General features: G+C 39.7%; 1 protein-coding gene across 1 annotated transcript in view; it reads left to right on the forward strand.

The window, feature by feature from the left end:
- The window catches only part of brip1 (BRCA1 interacting helicase 1), a 215084-nt gene that overhangs the window by 757 nt on the left and 188477 nt on the right, over nt 1-25850 (forward strand). Inside the window, exons 3-4 of the mRNA XM_049576740.1 lie at nt 13989-14100; nt 14566-14772. Of these exons, the coding sequence (XP_049432697.1) occupies nt 13989-14100; nt 14566-14772 (319 nt within the window). The remainder of the gene's footprint in view (nt 1-13988; nt 14101-14565; nt 14773-25850) is intronic.

The following is a 25850-nucleotide window of genomic DNA, read 5'->3' on the forward strand; positions in this document are numbered from 1 at the left end:
TCTGAAATGGAACAATGGCAAAAGGAAGTAAATTACATAGATATGGGACACAGTTGTATCTACTTCAGTTATGTTTTAGCCAGTTATTTTTTGTGGCTGGTGGATACCAGAATGTACCAGCCACTCAATAGATTACTGTTGTTTTTGGCTATTGAGTAAAATCTACCAGACACTTGTATAGTTTACAAGAATTTGGCTGGTGGCTGGTGCTCATATCCAACCCTGGTATACAGAGTATTTCTTAAAAGGCCCATGAGTTGTCATTCTGACCACACACAAAACACAGAATATTTAAGCTATCTCTTTATTCTCCCATTCTTTATATATGGGTCAGTGGCAAATAAGGGTTGGCAAGATGAGCAATTCAGAAATATCTTCAAAAATAGTTTCCAAAGCATGCATCAGATTTGTTAAAATGTGCATTCTGTATTTTTGTTGGTTTTATTTCATTTGAAATGACGCGCACCATTTTTATGAAAAGTAAGACTGAATGCAATTGAAAATGTCAAATGGTGTAACCACGAAAGAATGATCACTATTAAATATTTTATCCACCGACAGTAGATTTAAGTGTACTTATAAAAAAATCTTTATTTCAAAAGCATTAAATTGAAATAAGATATTTTTGGAGTATTTCTATATTTAAATTTTAATGCATTTTGGCAATACTGAGCAGGACATTTCCTAAAAACACCCCTTTTTTTCTAAATAATGCTTGACAAATTATATATAGTTTGTTAAAAAATACGGTGTTGCACTGCAAAAGTGGATTACATTTATTCCACATTTTACTCCACATTTATTTCCCTGTATATAATCATATTTTTATGAAAAAATACCATTTACACCAAATGACACTGGGTTGTGTCATTTGGTGTAACTGGTATTTTTCATAAAAATATGATACACTGCCTGACCATGTTCCTTCTACAATCAAACACCATTGTTTGTTGAAGAAATTGACACTGAAAATCAGATATGACAGTCAACAAGGTTGTTTTTTCATGTTATTTCAGTTCAGAAAAAAGAACATCTGACAATAGTGAGCTAATTTCTCCCACTGTAAATTCTTTGCTGAAAAAAAAAAACATTTTACAATCATGTTTCATTTTAAAATTTAACTCATGTTTTGTATCTTAAGTTCTGATAAGAAAAAAGTCACCTGACAACAACTCATAAGGGTGAACTGGTCTGCTATTGTGAATATGGTTGATAAAAATTTAATGAGAGAGAAAGTTCAGAAAAAAGAACATCTGACAACAATTAACTAATTTCTCCTACTGTAAATTCTTTGCTAACAACAATCATTTATTTTTAAAATTTAACTCATGTTTCATGTTTTGTATTTTAAATTCTGAGAAGGGAATAAGTGACATTAGCATTCATTTGCATTAGCACTCTATGACGAGCCACTTTTTCCTTGTTAGAAACTGGCATCTAATGGGGAAAATTATTATTATTTATTTAGTTTGATTACTTTAATTTTCTATAAATGTATCATATATTAGTTATGAAATTGCAGAAGTGTAATGTAATGTATTTTACAGACAGAAATTTTAATGTTTGAGTAACACTTGTACTTTAAATGAATTATTGGATTTTTAGGTATTTTAAAGCTACTGTACAAGTTCAAAAGTAGTTTTTTTTAATAATACATCTTTAATTAGCATCATAAACTACTGATATTTGACATAATTGCCTATAACAGAAAGGCTCTTAATAGGAGTCAAATGGTGTAACCGGTTACACCATTTGACATTTCATTTTAAAATCAAATTTGACAGGCATTACCATGGACACCTGTGTAAGCACATGGCCTTAGTCTCAATATTTCAAACATAATTTGGTAAAGTAAATATTCATTTTAATGATTTTTATGAATTATTAGTGTTTTTCCAGGGTCATACCATTTGACATGTAAACTTACCAAACCTGATCAGAGTCTAAAAACGTCAGTTTATTAGTAATTTTAAGAGATTCTAACCTTGTCATGCAGCAGTTGTAATCATAGACATATGTACATGGACGCCGCATCGAGTGCTGGGCCATATGTCAACGTCGCCGCCATATTGGATGTGGCAAGGCTGCGCTGTGAACTAATATAAGTGAATGGACTTAATTCCATAAAGCGCCTTTCTACAAAGAAATTTACGTTAATGCCTCTCGTTTATTCATTCACACACACACTAATATACTTGGGAAACAGCTAGGCACCAAAAACAATGTATTTGATCTTCTCAGATGGCTAAGATAAGAACTTTATTGATCCCACACAGGAGTAATTCACGTTACATCAGCTATAGAGAACAAGGTAGTGCCGAAAAACAATACACAGTAAATATACATCATATTGTCGCTGTCGGGCGCAAACCTCCTATGTCCAAAACTGTTACTTTTCAGGAAATTAAAAAAGCCGGGTGGTTTTGTAACAACTGGACATAACATCATCAAACTTGGTGTTGTGTCTTTACATATAGCCAGATATTTGAATGTGTCATTACTTTATTAATATTTTACCCAAATCAAGGTCACGTGGAGTTAGGAGGTTTGTGACCAACGAAAGTGGAGATAGAAGGTTTGTGCTGTCACTGATTATGACGGCTGCATTGGCTGCAGTAGCTCATTGCATTACGTTATTATCACCTCACAGGTTACAGAGTTTATTGTTACTATTTGTGTGCTGTTTTTCCTGTTGTTAATACATTTGGCCAAAATTTATTATAAAAGATAAGTGCTATTAACAGGTAAATGATGGACTAAACTGCACTTGAACCTACCGTTTTTCACCAGCACTTCTTCTCCACTTCCTCAAAATAAATCATTATCCTTTACAGCGTTTGTGTAAATTAAACATTGTATGTATTTAAAAAGTTATTTATTTAGTCTAACATTGCAAACACCAGCTGAGTGTCTCCATTCAACAGCTTGCCTTATTCTTTTACAGTTGAGTGAAGCAATTACCGACATTTCTGACTCAATACTGCTCCCTACTGGCGGGTGAACAAAACTGAATGAATATTTTCTGAGACGATATATTTTTATTGAAAAATGTACAATAAATAACAATGGCACAACAACAATAAATAATGCCATAACTAAAAATAATGCATAGACATAGAAAACCTGCCAACCAACAATAAACACATAATGAAGATTTATACTCAGTGTGTGTGTGTGTGTGTGTGTGTGTTAAAATGATTATAACATTGGTAAAACATTGGTAAATTATCATACAAAAATGAATACATTATAAACAAGATTCGAATAGATTTATATTTTAAATTATGACGTGTGTGTGTGTGTGTGTGTGTGTGTGTGTGTGTGTGTGTGTAAGTAACTTCCTGGATAATGAACATCATGAACAGCTAATAAAACAAGGAACTGCAAGAAAATTAATCTGTCTTCACAGAGCATTTTGATCAGGTAAATAACAATAACAGTACAATAACAATAACACGTGGATACCACTGACATTTAATGAAAGTAGGCACAGTATCTCACATAAGTGAGTACACCCCTCCCATTTTTGCAAATATTTCATTATATCTTTTCATGGGACAACACTATAGAAATGACACTTTGATATAACTTAAAGTAGTAAGTGTACAGCTTGTATAGTAGTATATATATGAAAATTACTCAAAACACAGCCATCAACATCTAAACAGCTGGCAACATAAGTGAGTACACCCCACAGTGAACATGTCCAAATTGTGCCTAAAATGTCAATATTTTGCGTGCCAACCATTATTATCTAGCACAGCCTTAAGCCTTTTGGGCATGGAATTCACAAGAGCTCACAGGTTGCTTCAGGAATCCTCTCCCACTCCTCCATGATGACATCATGGAGCAGATGTGAAGACACCTTGCGCTCCTCCATCCTTCAGCTTGAGCTTCAGGTGCACAGGTGAGTTTAAGGCTGGATACATACTTGGCCAGTCCATCACCTTCACCTTCAGCTTCCTCAGCAAAGCAGTTGTCATCTTCCAGGTGTGTTTTGGGTCATTATCATGTTGGAAAACTGCATTGCGGCTCAGTTTCTGAAGAGGGGCGATCATGCTCTGCTTGGAATCCATGTTTCCCTAAATGAACCGAGCTCCCCAGAGCCGGCAGCACTCATGCAGCCCCAAACCATGACCTACAGTCAAGTATAGTGGTGGCAGCATCATGGTTTGGGGCTGCATGAGTGCTGCCACCACTATACTTGACTGTAGGCAAGGGACAGTTGTCTTGGAGCTCTTTCAGCATGTGTGGCACCTTGGTGAAGAGCACCAAGACATCTGTCCCTTGCTTACAGCATCATGGTTTGGGGCTGCATGAGTGCTGCCACCACTATACTTGACTGTAAGCAAGGGACAGTTGTCTTGGTGCTCTTCACTAAGGTGCCACACATGCTGAAAGGGGCTGCATGAGCGCTGCCACCACTTATATCAAAGTGTCATTTCTATAGTGTTGTCCCATGAAAAAGATAAAATGAAATATTTGCAAAAATGGGAGGGATGTACTCACTTGAGATACTGTATGGAGTGACTGTAGAGTAGCTCGTGCAGTACAGGAAGAGAGGCTCCTAAAATTGTAATCCAACAGGATCCTGTCTCACTGCGGCTTCGCTAACTGGGAAGAGAACAGGGAAGGCACTGTCTGGATTGTATTAAAAGGCGTGTGTGTGTGTGTGTGTGTGTGTGTGTGTGTGTGTGTGTGTGTGTGTGTGTGTGCGTGCATCCTAGTGTTTCAGATTGTCATAAAAGCTGTGGAAGTCTTTGGGTATGATCTCCTTGAGTTTTTGGAGGTGTTTGTATTTCATCTCCTTGATCTTCAGGCTGTTTGTGTAGAGTGGTGTGACTGCAGGTGAGTCGGAGGAGGTGTGTCGGAGCTGCTGCTTTGGCAATGGTCTCCAGTCATCTGAGTGCTGGGTTTTGAAGTCCATCGTCCCATTGATGTTGTACCTAAAAATATACAAAAAAATACACATCAAACAGTTAACATAAAATACAAATTATAGTTTAACATAGATTATAATGCCTCATTTAAATTCTACCTCAGCACACTGCACTTTATATTATCCTGAAATACATCCTACCTCAGCACACTGCACTTTGTATTTATATTGAATTTGGTCCTTACCATCACGTTCTCGGTGCTCTTCATGTTGCTTCTACTGTGATTTACATGAACGTCTTAATATGTCTTGTGATGTTATGATATACCAACATGTTTTATGTAAATGTGTTTTTTAAATGTTACACAAAACGAAGACAAATGTCTTCCTTCTGTACATAAAAGGTAGACAAAGCATTTTCTGTTTCATTCTATTCTATTCAATGAAAAGTAAATGTGCAACATCATGACTTTTGACATGGACTGGTGAGAGAGACATTTTTTTTTTTAGATTGATACTGTAGTTACCTGATGGCTTTGACATCGTGGACAGTGGGGTCACCGGGTTTGATCCCTGGGTGGATAGACCTGCAGAGTCTCAGATTGGTGAAGTCTTGGAAGAAGGTATGGTCCACATATTTGACTTCATATGGATTGGGCTTGGACCGCGCACTCTTCATCAGGGCAACGTATTCAGCCGGGACATATATTTCCTGGTTTCTCAGACGCCTCTTGATGACACTGTGCCCTGAGTCACACTCCATCTGTGTATGTCCCTTCTCCAGGAACTTCTGGGTTACCACCTTCTTCGTCTCCATGCAGAAGTTCAGAAGAGCGCTGCTGAGCACTGAATTGCGGTTTTGGTACCCACAACCGTCGCTCCACAAAATGTACTCTTCATGCTCCTTGTGCTAAAAGGAAATTGTTGACACAGGATGCAAACTCACTGGCAGACAGAGCTCCCTCACCTTCATGCCAGACATAGCAAGTGGCGTTGTTTGTAGACATTATTATTGATTAATACTGATCCAATTCACGATTCCATTTGATTCGATTCAGTTCAGTTCAATATCGATTCAGTCAAGTATATTTCAATTATGATACAAAATTTGCTTGGATATTAAGATATTTTCTGAGAACTAACGAAGTATATTTAACAAGGAACCCTCTGACCTGGTGCATTACTATTAAAAATACTGTTTACATTAAGAATTGACCCTGAAGCAGTACATTAGTCATCATGTACTTTTATTTAACATTACCTGACACATCACAAGGCAGACAATTTAAATGAAGTTGCTACAAAAAATGTAAACAAAGGACATCCACAAGTTTGCTGCCTGTAACCGTCTTATAAAGCTTTTGTGCAATACACTACAGTGGTTGTGATGCACACATTGACTGTATCAGAAGAGAAACTATACGTAGGTGAACCCTGCAGCAAAATGAACCCTCTTCCTCAGAGAGGATCTTTGCCTCCCAGTTTGTTCCTGGCGGCAGAGCAGAGTGAACCGTCTTTCTTCTCAGAGGATCTTTGTCCCATGAGAGCAGGCATGCTGCTCTCCGTGTCTGTGTAAACAACGTTCGCTGGTGATTTGACAGTCACTAGAAGCACATTATGACCCTTTGTAAAAGTTTCTGTGTGGTACATGTGTTGTACATGAGCTAACGTTAGCGGCTAAGGAAGGACTGAGAGGCTGTCCGGTGTGTGTGTGTGTGTGTGTGTGTGTCTGTGTCTGTGTCTGTGTCTGAGTGTCTGAGGAGCGTCAGTACGTTAGCTTGTTAGCCGTAACATTAGCCTTGCTGTTTGTCATGTTAACGTTATTGTCGGCAGCCCTGAATAGCTTGTAAAGCTTTAGCATAGTTAGTTAACACATTTGTTATTGGCCCATATGTTTACTGCTACAGAGAATTAATAAATCTTTGGTTTATTTGCACAACGTCGCCTTTTTGCTGTCTTTTATCACGCTTGCTAACGCTAAGGTAACTTTACCAGCAGATCTGTATGAGGTACAAACTGAGGCTACAGTTAGCAGTGTGCTGATGCTTAGTGGTATTTTTTAATCTTTTTCTGTGAAACTAATGTGCATTTAATAAACATGCATACATTATTAGCGTTATATTTTTAGGGGAAAATGTGAGTGAAAAATAATCGCACCGTAGACCCATGCCTTCAGTGGATGCGCTCCCACCACTGTTTGCTGCTCTGTCTTCATTCAGTGTCCGGCCGTCTCGCGAGATCTCTCACCATGACCTCAGGTGCTAAATGCTGATCTCGCGAGACTACCTGGGTTGATAGTACTGCAGGCTGCTGCAGTCTGCTACCGGCTGTATAACACGTCCACGGAGGACAATAGTTATAGCAAAAGATCGATTTTTTTAATTAATGAATCGATTTTGTGCCATTTCAAGGAAAATCGAGTTGAATCGATTAAATCGATTTTTTTCAACCCAGCTCTAAAAATTGTTAAAATGCCGGTTAAAAAAAAAAACAAAAACAAAAAAAGAGAACAGAATGCCAAGTGGAAATCACTGCTACAAGCTGTCTCTTCCTAAAAGTAGAAAAAAAGAGAGAAACAGAAAGATCTAGAGCAGTGGGTCTCAAATGGTGTGCCACAACACACTGGTGTGCCGTGATGCCAAACCAGGTGTGCCATGGGACTTTGTAATAATCACACATTATTCAGGGTTCGACATAACCCATGGCCCGATGGCCCGGGGCCAATCAAAAAGTATGTCGGGCAAGTTGACTGACAGGTCACAGGCCCGCTTGGGCCAGTGACGCTGTAAGGCTTTTTTTGCCAGGGGAACAACTCCAGCGGATTTTTATCCCACTTTTCTCGAGCCTTCAGTTGATTTATTGGGCTTTTTGGCCAAAGGTGCCCTCACCTTTGATCATGCAATGAAACACTGGAGGAGGGGGAAACGTGCCGATGCGCTTGTGCGTCTCCGCCAACGCGGACACCGCACACCGCTGCCATGCAGGTATATTTCTCTCCAACGTGCGTTCGCTGGCCAGTAAACTAGATGAACTTCAGCTACTGATGGTGAAAAACGGATACTTTTCTACACCTGCAGTTTTGTGCTTCACGGAGACGTGGCTGTGTGGATCGATACCGGACTCTGCGCTGCAGCTGGCAGGCTTCCAACTCTTGAGCGGATCATAACAGGGAACTCTCCGGCAAAACCAAAGGTGGAGGTATCTGTTTTTACACTAACAGTAGCTGGTGTAATGACGTGACAGTGATCCAACAGCACTGCTGTCCTGATCTGGAATCTTTTTTCATCAACTGCAAACCTTTTTACTCCCCCCGCGAGTTTATTTCATTCATTCTGGTTGGTGTTTACATCGCACCGCAGGCCAACGTGCAGGAGGTAGGCTACAACCAAGTTTGAAGTGGATCTGGTCAATTCTGTAGGAGATGTACATTAAAGTCTAAAACATGACATTTCCTGTTGCCAGTAGGGGGCGCTATATTTATCTCTAATTACTGACATGTAGATGTGTTCAGAGCGGGACTGTCATCAATCCTGTGAAGTTTGGGCAAGATTGGACCATGTATGCTGGAGTTATAAACTACTTCCTGTTTAGTGGCGAGACCCCTAACTTTGACGCCATCCCACGGTCACATGCATTGACGAAAACTCAAGCTTTTGATAACTTTTCATCTTCAAGGTCTTGGGGTGGGACAGACAAAGGTTTGAAGTTGATCAGATGAAATCTCTAGGACTAATTTGTTCATTTATGACCCCTGAAAATGGCCAAAAATGCATCAAAATTGCACAGTAAATTCAAAATGGATGACTTCCTGTTTGGTTTAGAGCATGCCTCCAAGAGGCTTTTTTGTACGTCTCGGAGGGTTACATAAACCTTTCATACATGTAGGTTAAACTAGCTTCAGGGGCTGTTTCCTCAAACTTTTGTAGGGGAATAATAATAATGGTGGTAATAATAATAATAATAATAATAATAATAATAATAATAATAATAAAAAAAATCCTTGCATTTCAATAGGGTCCTCCGCACCGCTAGGTGCTCGGGCCCTAATAATAAACAGCGCGATTACAATAGGGTCCTCAAGGATGACTTTTTCGTTGCTCGGGCCCTGATAATAATAATAATAATAATAATAATAATAAACAGCGCGATTACAATAGGGTCCTACGGACGACTTCGTCGTCGCTCGGGCCCTAATAATCATTCGAAAAACAATAGGGACCTCGCAGGTCAGTGACCTGCTCGGGCCTTAATGATAATAATAAACAGAGCGATTTCAATAGGGTCCTCCGCGGACGACTTAGTTGTCGCTCGGGCCCTAATAATAATAATCATTCGAAAAACAGTAGGGACCTCGCAGGTCGAGTCCTGCTCAGGCCCTAATAATAATAAACAGCGCGATTTGAATGTGGTCCTCGGACAACTTCGTCGTCGCTCTGGCCCTAATAAACAGCACGATTTCAATGGGGTCCTCAGACGTCTTTGTCGTCGCTCGGGCCCTAATAATAATAATAATAATAATAATAATAATAATGAACAGCGCGATTTCAGTAGGGTCCTCCGCGGATGACTTTGTCGTCGCTCGGGCCCCAATAATAATAAACGAAGCAGTTTCAATAGGGCCTTCGCCGGCCTTCGGTCGGTGCTTGGGCCCTAATACTAAATGCAGCAAAAACAATAAGGTCCTCGCCATTGGCAAGGACTGCTCTCTGAGCAGTCCTCTGCATTCGGGCTCGGTCCCTAATAATAAAGAATAAAGAATAATAAACGCAGGAAAAACAATAGGGTCCTCGCCTTCAGCGAGTCCTCTGCCTCTGGGCTCAGTCCCTAATAAACGCAGCAAAAACAATAGGGTCTTCGTCCTTCGGCCGAGGTCCCTAATTATGGATGTTGTAGTTTGAAAAAGAGAAGACAGCTTAAGTTGCAACCGCAAGGACAGGGAAAGCGCAGGCAGCCACGAGAAGGAGTGATTTGCACGTTGCAGTGCAGCCTCTTGTTCTAACTGTTCAAAACTGTTCTATAAACTGATACAGCTGTAACAAATGTACCAGGGGCCTGTATCACAAAGCGAGAGCAACCTTTCCTGGGTTGACTAACCCTAACAATGGCAGTCAGCATAATCGGTATCACGACGCTGGATATCAACTCGGTAACTCAACCCAGGGTTGCTTTTCAAGAGCTGTGAACGTGCACGCAGCGGACCAATCACAATCATGAGAGAAGCGCAGCATCACTGAGCGTCCTCACTGAGCGTCACCACAGAGCGCCGTATGTGCGGAGAAAAAAAGTATGTGAGTATCAGAGATTAATTCTACTAAAATATGAGGAGGAGAAAAGCAACATCACAGAAAAGGCCAACACCGTGGCAGCTGCAGGAGGAGGAAACATGCGTGGCAACGCATAACAGGATGAATAATGTTTAGTTTTAGTTTAGATTAGTTTATTTGCACATAATGTTAAAAATAAAATTTACAAAAATAAAAAAAGAAAAGTGCCGGAGAGGTTAGAAGCCACTAAAAGCTTATCAAAGAAATTCTCCTGTCAAAACATCAATGAAATCACATAATAGAGAAGAAAAAAAAAACGAGTAAGGAAAGAAGAAAGAGAGGAGGAGAGAGGGAAAAATCAAGACAAAACAAGGTAGCAAATAAAATTATGTGTAGGTTAAATTACTCATCACTGGTTCAAGTGGCTACAGTACCTGTACCTGTGCATCTGACACTGATCACACCCTTGAATCCCATGAAATCAATGCTGCACAGATGAATTGCATGTATAATACAATTATCATCTAACATCATTGCGTCTGATAAATTGGTCTTCTTTGTCATAATGTTATATATGCTACAATAAAGCTTAAAGCTGACGCCACAATTAAATCATCAACACCAAATTGATAGTCTGAATAAAATCATCCTGATATTGAGCTGTGTTAGAAATTAATAGCCGCGCAAAAATATACCTAGTCTCCCTCTTTAAAAAACAAAAAGGAAAATCCCTCAAACACCATGAAGTGTAGACATGATAGGCTACTTTCCACATTTCCAGCAGCAAAGCTGTCAATTAGGCCCATTATCTTTAACAGGGATCATTTCCTCCAACAAAACAAAATGTTGGCACTAATTAATGGTGCTATTAAGAGTCCGCAAATGATCAGTTTCTTTCTTATGAAGGGGTGGGATGAAATTTCGACTTCTTTCCACTCCTTTTTGAACAATCTTTTCATTGTCTGTTGTTGTTGCATTCTTTTCTTTTTTAATGTTCAAAATACACTTTCAAATCAAAATCAATCAAATTAATTAAACTTCCCGTCATGACTGGGCTGCATTTCTGTCAGTGGAGTCATTTTTTTCCGAACAGCTGATTGGCCAGTGGGTGGTGCTTTTTATAGGATCAGATTCAACCCTGAACTTACCCTGCTCCAGAGCAGGATAGCCGTTCAGAGTAAGTTACCATAGTGATCTACCCCGTTAAGAACTGAACCGGCTTCGTGAGACCGAAAACTCAGGGTTAACCCTGAAATTACCTCGCTAAGACATTAATCCTGCTTCGTGATACAGGCCCCTGGTGTCTTTTATTTTGTTAGCTTTTATTTTTTATTAAGTTGAAAGAACAAGTGCACTTACATTGATCACTTCCATGAAATAAAATGAGAAATTGGAAAAGAGGAAAGTAATTTAGAAAATTGTTAAAATAAAATTAGGGAACTGGTCACAGATGTATTGTTTCTGTGTGTTTTACATCTATTGTTGTGTTAATCTGCAGCTATGCTTTTAATGAAGCTGACGTCATGACAGAGGAGCACCCCCCTGGTGGTCGAGACTGAAGGTTGCAGCACTCTTTATTGGGACTAATCTCAAAAACAATAGAATGTAATGGCTAGGTGTACTGCATCTGTGTTCAAGTGTGTTATTGTTGAAAACAATAAATATATATTTGTAATATATATCATATATCAATCTTTTGATCATCTGCCACAATAATGTAATGAATTTAAATGAAAGTACCTCAAGTTGAGGGCTTTTCTCAGCAATTTTGAGATGAGATTAAAATCAATTAATTACAGATCATAATTAATTAATCTCTCTTTTAATCAAAATATTTGTGGAAAAATCTTTTTTGTGTTTCAAAAGGTGTGGCTGCATTAGACAGATACAAACAAATACAAATTATATTTTTTTGTTTATTGTTTACAATAAAAACTAACAAAACTAAATTCTTGACCGTTTCAATATGTCAGTTCTCAACATTGTCGGTATTAAAGTCAACAAATAACAGAGAATGTGTTCAAAACTGAACAAAAAATAAATAAACCATCACATCATCAAATTAATATTTGTAATATTAATATTAATATTTCGCCTGGCCTTCTGCGTACCCTCACATTAGCAGGAGGAAGATAAAGCTGGAAACTGGACTCATCTGACCACAAAATCTTCTTCCAATTCCTGGCTGTCCAGTTCTTGTGTGCCTGGGCCCAACGACGCCGGGCTAACCTCTGTCTCTCATTGATCAGGGGCTTCTTGATAGCCTTGTAGGACCTTAAGCCATGATCTAAAAGTCGGCCACGTACAGTGCGGGTGGAACACTGGACACCAGTTTGGTTTGACCACTGCTGCTGAAGCTCCTGTGATGTCAGTCGGTTTTGCCTGCACATGCGGATCAGGATGCGGTCATTTCTTGCTGAAGAAACCCTTGGACGCCCAGATCTTGGTTTGTCTTCCAAGCTGTTGGTTCGTCTGTATTTCTGCAGAGTGTATCCAACTGCTGAAGGACTGCATCTGCACTTCCTGGCTATCTGGCGGCAGCTGTACCCTTCCTGGCTGAGAATCTTTATCTTCAGGCGTGTTTCCTGCTTTAGGTTCCTTGTTTTAGCCATTTTTGTGTCTGAAGAACTTTCAAATGTGCTGGCTTTATGTAGACATGAAGCTTGGCAACAAAAATTGTGTCTTTTAATAAAAAGAACGACCTTCATCACTGGTACCAAAATGACCCAATACTCAAAATTTCTTATGTATTTTTATGGAACCAATCAATTTTAAGTTTTTAATGGCTTTTTTAGGATTTATTTAGTATTTTGGCTGTGACTGTACTAAAAGAAATTGCACTTGAAGACTTAAGAGTGATTCTTAATGCAATATTTCACAAATGCATGGGTTGTCCGAAAACTTTTTTCCACCACTGTATATATACACACACATATATTTTTGCAGAACATGTATGGAACACTTTGTTAACAATATTAAGAAATGGTAATGTGTCATTTATTTGCTTATGCTTGTATGCTGCACAATTTACCTCAGAGCAGAGAACCTGAATGTTTACACATTTAATGTCTCTACATTGGAGTTTAATTGGGAGTCTCTTGAATGCTTAAGTTTGAAGAAAATAAAGGAGCTGTTGTTCTGAAACATTGTGTCCACCCATAGATGTCCTGGTAAGAGATTTAACAGCATTTTTTTGTTAAAAAAAATAAATAAATCAATAATAATAAAAAAAAAATCACATTTTAAAGGATATCGTCAGATTATTGTTATTGGAAAATTAAAAAAAAATTGAGATTTTTTTTGCCCATATTGCACACCCCTACAGCAAACTAGCTTGACAACATGGTCAATGCAAGTGATGAGTATAACGCTGAGTATTGTAAACTGTGGCGACCTTGAACTAATGACTAAGGACAAATCTGAACCCTGTGGCTGGACCAGTTGGGAATCTCTGATTTAGAGTTTCCAGTTCACCTAAACTGCATTTCTTTGTGTTTTGGACAAGTGCAGGAATCCTGTCCAAACATGGGGGAACATTTAAACTTTACAGAGAAAACCCCCAGGTGGCCTATTAATGTCAAAATACTTGTAAAATCATGTATCTCTGTGGAATGGTACAGGTTAGTGCAGTATGTGTAACCTGAGTCAAACCCCAAGTTATGTCTATCTGATTCTTAAAGCAGTTCATACTTACAACCTCTTTGTTTCCTGGACTGTGTTGTAGGGTGTGGTTTTTAAAATTATCCATGAAAAAGGTACGAATACCCTGAACACTTGTATTTAAAATTGTGCAATGCTATTTATATATTTTGCATTTAGTGATTGTTTCTGTACCTTATCTGCAGATTGTACGAGGTCTGAACTATGGGCAGCACTGTTTGCTGGAGAGCCCCACTGGAAGTGGAAAGAGCTTGTCCTTGCTCTGCTCTACTCTGGGGTGGCAGCAGGCTCAGTTTGGTATGTCCTTCTCACAGGATTAAAGAAACAGAACACAGTTGTATAGGCAAGTAGACCCACTTGACTGTAGTTCACAAGCAGTGATTGACATGATTGACAGCTGCTTTAGAGACTCCTTGGCTCTGATTGATTGTTACTGACTGTGCCACAGTCTGATTTTAGCGAATGCCACTGGAGGCAGTAGGAAGAAGGTGAGAGACATGATTTTTTCACAGACTGGAATCTGTCCCATGCAATTCTTTCAGAATATAGTGACAGTTTCAGCAAAAATTAGAGTTAATTTCATAAAAGTAACTGACTGCATCTTATATCTAACATCTATGTAATGAAACTAGATACAACTTGAATTTGTGTTGTTGTAATGGTATGGTAAAATTCACATTGGCGTTTTCCATTGCCTACCCTGTGTACCAGCTGAGTGTCTGTCACTGATAGTTTTATCTGTGTCTCATTGTTTGATGACAGCGAAATTACAAGGAGGAGGAAGCACCGGCGAGGACAAGAGCCGGTTGGATAAAAATGGTGGAGACTGTCAGAAGTCAAATTTCACTATCCCCTGTCAGTGTGTGTGCCACAGCGAAGCCAGCAGGACCGTAGCTACAACAGCAGCCAAACCAGGTGTTGTGGACCTAACTGTGTCACCCTGCAAAGAGATGGCAGCACCTGAAAAAAGTAAGTCTCTTTCAGTTTGTAAGTTTATTTGTAGTAGCATTTGAAACATGCATAACAGTTCTTTTGCCTGAATCAGCCTCCCCTGTAGAACAGTGGTAGTTGGTCATTTCAAATACAGGTTGACATAGATTTCTTGGTGTTTATTTTCCTAGATTCACACAACATTTACATATTAATAAAGGTGCTTGTGATATCAGATTAAAAATATTAATTATTTGTGTCTTACACTGAACAAAATGTTAAACCTAACACTTTTGTTTTTGCTCCCTTTTTGTCACAATGCTGCACTCCCCCTCAGTGTTGATTATGATGATGTTAGCATGTAAGACAGATATTAGGTTAACAAGAAAATACGGTAACACTACATAATACGCCCCGCGACTTAGAGCGTACCTACCACTCACTTAGAGCGTACCTACCACTCACTTTGCACCTAATTTAACAGAAGTACTGAGTAACTCTCACTCACTAACCCCCCCCCCCCCCATTTCCTTCATGTTTTACAGTATAACTAGGCTGCTTCTTAGCGCGTAACTCTCGTTGTCTTATGTCCTACTTTACACCAACTTCCACAGAAGTACAGAGTAACTCTTGCTCACTTCCCCCACTATTTCCCCCGTGTTTTACAGTATAACTAGGCTGCGTCTGAGAGCGTAACTCCCGTACAATTACGTCCTACTTTACACCAACTTAGAGTAACTCTTGCTCACTTTCCCCCGCTACTTTCCCTGTGTTTTACAGTATAACTAGGCTGCGTCTTAGAGCGTAACTCCCGTACAATTATGTCCTACTTTGCCCGGACTTACAGTGTAACCACTCCTGGTCTTTTTTTCCCCACCAATCATTTTAAGTACCAGGTATATTAAATTAAATAGTCTGCTGTACAATATGAGCACAGCCTTTGCTCTTGGCAATTGTTACAATCTTGTTTTTTCTAAGTGTCAGCAGGCAAATTTCACCCCTATTCCAGAGATGTACTATTCATTATGGTTTGGCAAAATAATATGTTGGGAAATGGGTATACAGTATGGAAACTGGCTAATAACAGGCTGGCTGGTAGCAAACTTACCTCTCTAAAATGCACATCTACGGAAGTCTCGTACTGTCATCCAAGGGCAAAACACAAACTATATAGTAATAAATCCACAATAATGAGTCATTCAGAGTTATAAAATGTTTTTATTATGTGATTACACAGAAAACACATGACAGGCACTATTCCTCTCATCCACACTCCGTAAGTACAATAATTTTTATTTATTTCATTTATCCTTTATTTAACCAGGTGAGTCCCATTGAGATTGACATCTCTTTTATAAGGGAGCCCTGGCCAAGAAGGCAGCAAACCAAAATTACAACAATAAAACATCATAAAACATAAACAGTACATAGATAGGTACATGAAGTACATACAGTACACATCAAACTGTAGCCGAGAGTGACATCATGGCAGCAGAGGGGGAGCCCACAGACTTGGTCAAAGTGCTGCACCTTCTGGTGCTCTCGTTCACCTGGGGTATGCAGGTCTGGGTCTCCTTCATAGGAGGTTTTGCACTGGTGCAGCAGGTAAGTCGTCACACCTTCGGCCTGGTGCAGAGTAAACTCTTTCCTGTGTATTTCTACTGTCTGCTGGGGAGCAACTTCGTCAGCCTGGCTGTGTATGCTGTGTACAGCAGCAACAACAACTTTCAGGCTATCAAATACTGTGGAGTCGTCAGCCTTTAAAAACACCTTGTGCTTGACCAGGTGCTTCCTCAGGTTTGAGGTATTTCCGTAGCTGGCCTTGTGTCGCAAATACTGCAGCGAGCGTAGTCTACATCAAACTTTGAGATATGGAGCCACATCTTCAACCTCTTTCTCTCAGCCATGCTGCTTTGTTGATAGTTGCTACTGACGTGATCACGCTCTCGTGCGTACAATGCTGCGTTCACGATAGGCAGCGAAAACGTCACTCCTCCACTCTTGAAGTCCCTAGGATGCGTTCAGGTACTGAAATGTGGTACCGTTTGATTTTACGTGAATCGATACTCGGGATTACTGGCCGAATTCGGTCGGTACCAATAAAAGTACCGAACTCGGTACCCATCCCTAGCTGTGACTGACACCTTGTTTGATCAATGAGACTATGCCAGAGCGATCTAGTAATTGACAGTTAACAACGTAAAACCTAACAAACAAACAAACAAACATTAAAGCAACTTCAAGACAACTGAGGAATCATATGGGAATATTGTAAGAAAATAAACCTGGTACTTTCTCTGTTGACAAAGTCAAGCAAACTATGTCCCTCTGATGTTACAGCAAGGGACCTGGGAATTAGGTGTTCTGTTCAATTCACTTTTGTGTCACAAACTAATACCATACAACATGTCATCAGACAATTTTTGCATAAAATAAGAAAAAAAGAATTCAACATGTTTAAATTTATTGTTTTATTTAAACACACAACACATGTATAAACTAACAATCAGAGCAAAGATAAAACTGTATATAATGTTGGAAAATAAAAAAAAAGAAACAAGAACAAGGAAACTTTAAGCTATTAAATTAAAATGCCGGAACGGAACATAAAAAACAAACCTAATGGCTGTAAAATCGCCATGAAAGTGGAAGGAGCTGGTTTAGTCTGTTTACATGAAGTCATCAGCCATTATTGAGAAAATACTTACACTACGAAACCGCCGTGCCTCCGAGTTGATATTCCTGTGTTGATGACACAAACGGGAGCTTCAGACTGCATGCAAACACACCATTTATTGTGAAGTCTCATGGACAGGAGGGGATAACAGTGCAAACTTCATAATACAGCCCGGTTCCCCGTAGTTAGCGTGTACCTCCTGTTTATGTGTTATGGTGTTTTATTGTTGTAATTTTGGTTTGCTGCCTTCTTGGCCAGGGCTCCCTTGTAAAAGAGATGTCAATCTCAATGGGACTCACCTGGTTAAATAAAGGATAAATGAAATAAATAAAAATTATTGTACTTACGGAGTGTGGATGAGAGGAATAGTGCTTGTCATGTGTTTTCTGTGTAATCACATAATAAAAACATTTTATAACTCTGAATGACTCATTATTGTGGATTTATTACTGTATAGTTTGTGTTTTGCCCTTGGATGACAGTACAAGACTTCCGCAGATATGCATGTTAGAGAGAGAAGTTTGCTACCAGCCAGCCTGTTATTAGCCAGTTTCCATACTGTATACCCATTTCCCAACATATTTTGCCAAACCATAATGAATAGTACATCTCTGGAATAGGGGTGAAATTTGCCTGCTGGCACTTAGAAAAAACAAGATTGTAACAATTGCAAAGAGCGAAAGGCTGTGCTCATATTGTACAGCAGACTATTTAATTTAATATACCTGGTACTTAAAATGATTGGTGGGGAAAAAAAGACCAGGAGGAGTTACACTGTAAGTCTGGGCAAAGTAGAACATAATTGTACGGGAGTTACGCTCTAAGACGCAGCCTAGTTATACTGTAAAACACAGGGAAAGTAGCGGGGGAAAGTGAGCAAGAGTTACTCTAAGTTGGTGTAAAGTAGGACGTAATTGTACGGGAGTTACGCTCTCAGACGCAGCCTAGTTATACTGTAAAACACGGGGGAAATAGTGGGGGAAGCGAGCAAGAATTACTCTGTACTTCTGTGGAAGTTGGTGTAAAGTAGGACATAAGACAACGGGAGTTACGCGCTAAGAAGCAGCCTAGTTATACTGTAAAACATGAGGGAAATGGGGGGGGGGGCTGAGGTTTCGCAAGTAGCTTATTTATTAAGCAAGTTAAGTAAGCACTCGCTGTTTGCTTATCTGCAAATACCTGAGAAGTCTGTGTTCCATAATGCATGGTTGTATCGTTATGTAGACCTACACATTTTAAACTCTCTAAATAAAGGCATGGACATGGGATAAAAAGTTATGGAAAAGTAAAATAACAGGAAAACTTTGTGCTAATTGTGTAGTGACCCCTTTGCCTATCAAAAAACGGCCACAGCGGTTGCTGATTGATTGTTTCGACGAGTGCAACAATAACCCTAAGCCTGTTTTATAGGCCTCTGCTTGAAAATTGCATACCCATAATGAAATTAATATATCTCTGCAACCACAAGGTCTATTTGAATACTTTTGGTGTCATAGTAAAGGGAACATTTGTGAGATTTGTTAAGGTATGTAAATGTCAGTATATGTGTGTTACATGTGAAAATGAAAGTAAATGAAGATGGCACACAGCACAAATGAAACATTTTGAGGTTCGCCTAAAACAAAAAAAAAAAAAAGCATTTTAAGGATGAGTATCCCTTTGGAATGATGCAGCTGCAGCTCTAAACCTCTATCAAATCATAGTACAGTATGTGAACATTAACTCTGCAAAGGTTGATTCTGATAAAGTGAAGCAGAATATTAGAGAGGTTTCAGTACAGAAAATTCAGGCGAGCTCTCCAAAATTGCACCATGTTTGCATCAGATTTTTTTTCATGTACAATCCTATATCTTTCATTTTTTGTTTCTGTAAATCCCTAATGATGTTTAGGATATACACATACAACTGTCCGTTTAGTTTTTTTCATGTATTTCCCACTCCACACTGACCAATACACACCTGCTACATGTGAAACAGATTTTCTCTTCTGTGCTTTGGAGGCTTGTATCTCCATGATGGATTGGTCGATTTGAGTGATTGACACCTTGTTTGATTCATTAGAGCCAATAGAATGACGCTATACCCACCAAAACGAGATTGACAGCACTGTAAGCCAATCAGAGTCAGCAGAACGCGTTGTGGGGGAGATGTCAGCTGCTGTGAGTGGTCATTGTTATGCTTATCCCCGGAACCTGAAGGCCATCATGTTCACCCGGATTCATTTGAATGCTGGACAACATGTCGGTCAACCGGAAAATAGTGTGAGTTAACGGCAGAATGAGCTTTTCACAGCAAAAACAACAAAGGTAACAGAAATATTACAACTATAGCTAGGCGAAATGATTTCTGTTGTTCTTTGGCCTCTATCTCTCCGATACTTTGGTGTAGAGTGCTTTGGCATATGTGTGGAAACAGCGGAGTCTCTGCTTTCATTTGAGATGAATGGCGTGTGTTTTGCATAACGTGTCGCTGAGTTAGAGCCTGAAATATACCAAGTGGGTTGGGATATCAGTGCTGTATGGAGTTGGATTTCTTGTTTATTTAGTTCTTGTTTGAGCTGTGTTTGGGACATGTAAAAAGGGTTTTTACAGCCTTGTAGCCCAGGTTCTGCTGTTTAATTTGATGTGCAACATCACTATATTCTTTGTGATCAGTGCATTGTTTCACACTGTGTTTGCAAAGTCGCTCTCAAAGTCCTCCAATTTGGGGTCTTTCGGTTTTAACAGGTTTAAATATCCACTAGTTTCCAGTATAATTGATCAATCGATTTATTACTTAGAGCTCTTGAGTTCAAACAAATGTTATTCACTTTCCAATAAGTGTCCACTTTTGTATACAAAGAAAAAACCTTTTACAAACATTGGCGCACGGTCAAAAAACTGTTTGCTTCTCATCCCAGCAACACCCGTCTACCTGATTCACCTGATTAAATAAACTACCGTCTGATTGACAGTGAAACTGCTCCCTCCAATAGTGGGAGGTATAACAGACACAGGTAAAGGTAGCACGCGCACATCCCAAAAACTTAATGCTGGGTGCTGGACCAAAAGGTAAGTTTGAAATAAAAGATAAAGTCCACACACCAGAAGCTGCTCCTTGAAAATTTATTTAGACGTAATGTTTCGGGCTCCTGCCCTTCATCGGACATGAAGTAAATGTGGATACACCTCCATATATACAACTCCTTAGGGTCACGTGACACAATCAGGTGATAAACCACAGGCCCACATTTCCTTCATGTCTGATGAAGGGCAGGAGCCCGAAACGTTACATCTAAATAAATTTTCAAGGAGCAGCTTCTGGTGTCTGGACTTTATCTTTTATTTCAGGTATAACAGACAAACATCAACAAACATGGCTCTGACACACCGGCCCCTAATTGTTTCTGGCAGAAGACAAAACAATTCAAAATAAAAAACAGGTGTTACATAAGGAGCCATTACCTTAGAAACAAACAAAACAAACAAAAAACTGACAGTTCACTTTACAAGAACTCTTTTTAACCCTTAAACTGCATTTTGTCTACTCAGAAATATGGATTGGCTAAATATTGAGCCTGTCTCCATCTTCTTTTGATATACAAATCTCCTTTGTCAAAGAGTCCAGGTGGCAAAGCTGGTTTTCCTTTCATCAGAAGGATGTGATTTGGCGTCAGCGGCTCAAGATCATCGGAATCTTCAGACAGTGTAGTAATGGGGCGGTCATTTAGCATGGCTTCCACTTCACATAGTACAGCGTGAAACCCTTTGTCATCTAAACATTGCTGATGAAGAACAGTGTTTAGAATCTTTTTCACCGTACCAATGATGCGTTCCCAAATGCCGCCATGATGGGATCCAGCTGGAGGGTTGAAACTCCATTTTATTCCTTTTTGTGCCATGATCTTCTGTACTTTGTTTTGATTTAATGAAGCCAAGGCTTCTGAGTTCCCTTTCCCCTCCTATGAAATTGGTTACATTGTCTGATCGCATCAGAGTTACTTGTCCTCTCTGGCAGATGAATCTTCTTAAGGCATTGATAGGAGTCTGTATCAAGTGAGTACGCAACCTCCAGATGCACTGCTCTACTTGCCATGCAAATGAACAGTACTCCGTAGCGCTTCAGGATGCTACGACCTTTCTTCACATCAATTGGATCAAAATAATCCACACCAACATTTGTGAACAGTGGGGGATCTGGAAAAATTCTCTCAGTGGGTAGATCTGCCATTTTTTGTTCACCCACATTTCCTCTGTAACCCCTGCAGAGGTAACATTCTGCTATTACCTTTCTCACTGCTGGATTAGCACTTGTTAATCTAGCACATCTTTTCCTCAGATTGGAGAGTATGTGGTTCCTACCACCATGACCCAGTTGCTCATGAATATGACGGAGTATAAATGTTGAGATGTGCTGGTCCTTGGCTAGAATGAGTGGGTGCTTTTACATCTTCAGGCATGGAAGCTCTATTTAGCCGTCTGCCAACTCTCAAAAGATCTCTTTCATAAATTGGATCAAGTTTGTGGATGGCGCTCTCCCATTTTACCATAGATCTTCCAGATGCTAGTGCAACAACCTCGTTGTGAAATCTTTCCCATTGACTGAAGCAAACAATAGATGTCTCAGCTTCAAAGAGATCATCTACAGACAAACTTTGTCTTTCTAGTGAGGCTTTAAATTTCTGCATTTCCAAATTGATGCCAGTCAGGTGACGACCATCACCACTGGTATTTGCAGAGATTAACAGCTTCCTTTTCTCGCTTAAAGTCAAGACAGTCATTTTCAACTTGAGAATCCAACCTACAGCAGTTTTCAACCTTTCCCAACTGGAAAAGTAAGTGATCAGTTTCTGTGTGGCATTTGAAACATCTTCAGTGACAACTGCATGCACTGCAAGGTTCTTTTTAACTTCTGGGTCATCAGCATTTCCATAGAAACTTTGGGCTTTCAGTCCATCTCTTTTGAACCAAATGTTCAATTTTCGGCCCCCTTGAGGCATCATCTGCAGGGTTTTGTGCTGTGGGAATGTATCTCCATTGAGAAACATCTGTGGCTTCTCTTATTTTTGCTATTCTATTTGCTACAAATGTTTGGAACCTTTTGTCCTCGTTGTTGATGTATTTTAGTACTGATGTACTATCAGTCTGGAATTGCGACTTCTCCTCAGGAAGCTGAGGTTCTGATCGTAGCATTTTGTTCACTTAAACGGCAAGAACAGCAGCTGTCTGTTCTAAGCGTGGAATAGTCACTTGCCTTAGTGGACACACCCTGGACTTGCCGAGTACAAAAACAACATGGACTTTGTTCTTGTGGTTTTGCAACCTGACGTAAGTAACAGAGCCATATGCATTCTCACTGGCACCAGAGAAGTGGTGTAGTTGAGCAGACGTAACCTGTCCAAAATATTTAGGTTTGAAATATCTACTGATCTCAAAACTTCCCACTCCTTCAAGATTTTCCAACCATTTGTTCCATTTCTGTTGAAAGGATTGAGGTACTGGATCATCCCAACCATACTTCAAATGACACAGGTCCTGCAAAATCATCTTAGCTGGGATTGTTAAAGGAGCCAAGAAACCCAAAGGATCATAGACAGAACTGATCATCGATAACATACCACGCCTTGTGTGTGGCTGTTCTCGAATGTTAAACTTGAACTTGAAGGTGTCCGTCTCAGTGCACCACTGCAGTCCAAGAGCCCATTCAACTGGCAGCTTGTCTCTGTCTAGATCCAACTCCTTGAAGTTCTTGGATCTGTGCTCCTCTGGAATTACCAACAGCACCTTTCGACTGTTGCTAATCCACTTTGTAAGATTGAAGCCCCCTGACTTGCAGAGAGCTGTGAGGTTCTTGACCATGAGAACAGCATCTTCTTCAGAATGCAAACTTTTCAAAAGATCATCCACATAAAAGTTTCTTGAGTGTGTCAATTACTTCTGATGGAAAACGGTTTTGATTACCATAAGCAGTTTTTCTTAGAGCAAAACATGTACAACTAGGAGAAGATACTGCTCCGAACAAATGGACAGTCATACAATACTGTACGAGTTCTTGCTCCAGGTTACCTTCTGGCCACCACAAAAACCTCAAAGTCCAGATGTTCTAATGCAACTTTGACCTGATGGAACATTGATTGCACGTCAGACATGATTGCCACTGATTCCTGCCTGAATCACGTCAAAACTCCCAGCAAAGAGCTTGTCAGGTTTGGTCCTTGCAGAAGTTGACTTTTCAATGAGACTCCTTTAAATTCTGCCCCACCCTCAAAATCAACACGCAGGTTTTCTTTCTGTGGATGGTATACTCCAGGGTGAGGGAGATACTAAATTTTCCTGTCAGAGCCTTCAAACTGATGCTCTGGCATCTGTTCTGCATAACCTTTGTTGATGACATCAGAAAGAAAGTTAGAATATTCTTTGTGAAAACTTTCATCCTTCAGAAGTCTCCTTTTCAGTACACTGATATGTTGCTTAGCAACGGAAAAAGTTGTTTGGCATGTTTACATGGGTTGTCTTGAAAGGCAGCTTCATCATGTAATGGCCATCCTTAAGCTGCACTCAATTTTCCACTATTTCAATGAATTTCCTTTCCTCTACTGACATCTCCTCTTTGTCATTAGAGAATTTTTCACTGAAATCATGATTGTACTGGTTTATCAGCTCTTCTAATTTGTCAACACAATACCGGTTAATAGCAACAGCAGGGTAGCCATACTGCATTGCACTGTTTCCATGCAGAGGTCCATTAACCCCCCAACCAAGCAGAGTTCTTACTGTATGGTCCTTCTCCTTGACTGTTGATAACTTCCCATGGTTACATTAACTTTGAGGCATTTGTGCCAATCAACAAATCAACATCAGTGTTAATGTGGGGGATATGTACACCTTTCAGGTATGACCACTTAGACATCTCTTCTTTGGTGATGATATTGGTTGTCGACACTGGCATTTCTTTCTGTGTGAACATATTAAGAAGTCCAAAGAACTTCTTGCCAGCAAGTTCAGAGATCTCTAAGCCTTTGACAATGCAACTTGACAATGCAACAGTAGTATTGTTCACCATTGTGCATAAATGAATCTTTGTTCTTTTTCCTTTGAGGTTCAGCCTTTCCATTAGACTTTAAGAACAGAACGTGTCCGTACTTCCTGGATCCAGAAACGCATTCATTTAAATGACTTTGTTTTCCTTTGTACATTTAACATTGACAGGTAAGATCGAAAGGATGCCGTTACTGCCCCCGGCCCGTTTGACCACAAGTTGAGACAGCTGTGCCAGTCACCGACAGTTCCTTTGGCTGATCTTCGGCTTTGCTTTTGTCCTTTTTCTCAATGTGAAGAACACTGGGATGACTCTGATTACAATCTTTGCAAGATATGCACTTATTACAATCCTTGCTCATGTGCCCTATGCACAAGCAACCAAAGCAAACTCATTTCTCTTTTAGAAAGTTCAACTTTTCCCGGTGCATTCTCTTTTTCAATTGTGGACAATGCTCCTATGCATGTCCATGTGTACAATACAAACAGGAAACGACGTTTGGAATTGCAGGTGGCATACTTTGTGTTTGAGTCTGAATGCTTTTCTTGGCTATATTCACAGCTGGTTCATTAGCCATGAAGACAGCAGTTGCAAAAGTATTTCTTTTAAGCTGTGACTTTTGTTGCAACTTTGCCTTGTAGCTTCTTTTATTTACACCAACTTGAGTGTCTTGGATGTCACCAAAAATAGGATCAGAAATGATTTTGACTTGGTACTCAATGAACTGGACAATGTCCATAAAGCCAGATCTACGTCTTTGCATTTCAGAAATGTCGCATGCAGTCACTCTCCATTTCTCTCTGAGCTTGTAAGGACGTTTCTGAATTATTGTTTTCATGTTTGCTGGCATGTTGAGTTCATTTAAATATTGCAACTCCTCCACAGCATTACAACATTCCTGCAAAAACAATGCATAGGCCTGTAGCACTTTAAAATCTTCTGCCTTAACAGAAGGCCAACCAATGATTTTGTCCACATAGGCAGCTGTGACCTTTGATTCATTTCCAAAATGTTTTTGGAGAAGGTCTTTGGTCACAGCATTACCACTTTCTGAAGTCATGTGCTGGCAGCTGCACACTAGATCTCTAGGCTGCCCCCTGGCGAATTGCTCCAGGTAATACAAACATTCTCCTTTTGTTCTTTGTCTTAGCTTCCACACAATGTTCAAAAGCTCTGATAAATGTCCTGAATTGCAGAGGATCTCCATCAGAAGTAGGAATTTCTCTGTGTGGTAGAAATTGAGAGTTTTGTGTCTGTACAAGGAGTGATGTTACTTCATTTTGTCTTTGTAGCAGACTGTGGAGTTCTCCAGGTACTAGAGGATTGACTTGAGAATGTGTTGCTTGCTAACCAACAGGATTTAAATCTGATTGATGTGATTTTATTTGACCAGAGGTTTGCAGCTTTAATCTTGTCTGATTAG

This window comes from Epinephelus fuscoguttatus, linkage group LG5, assembly GCF_011397635.1.
Source record: "Epinephelus fuscoguttatus linkage group LG5, E.fuscoguttatus.final_Chr_v1".
Lineage (NCBI taxonomy): Eukaryota > Metazoa > Chordata > Actinopteri > Perciformes > Serranidae > Epinephelus > Epinephelus fuscoguttatus.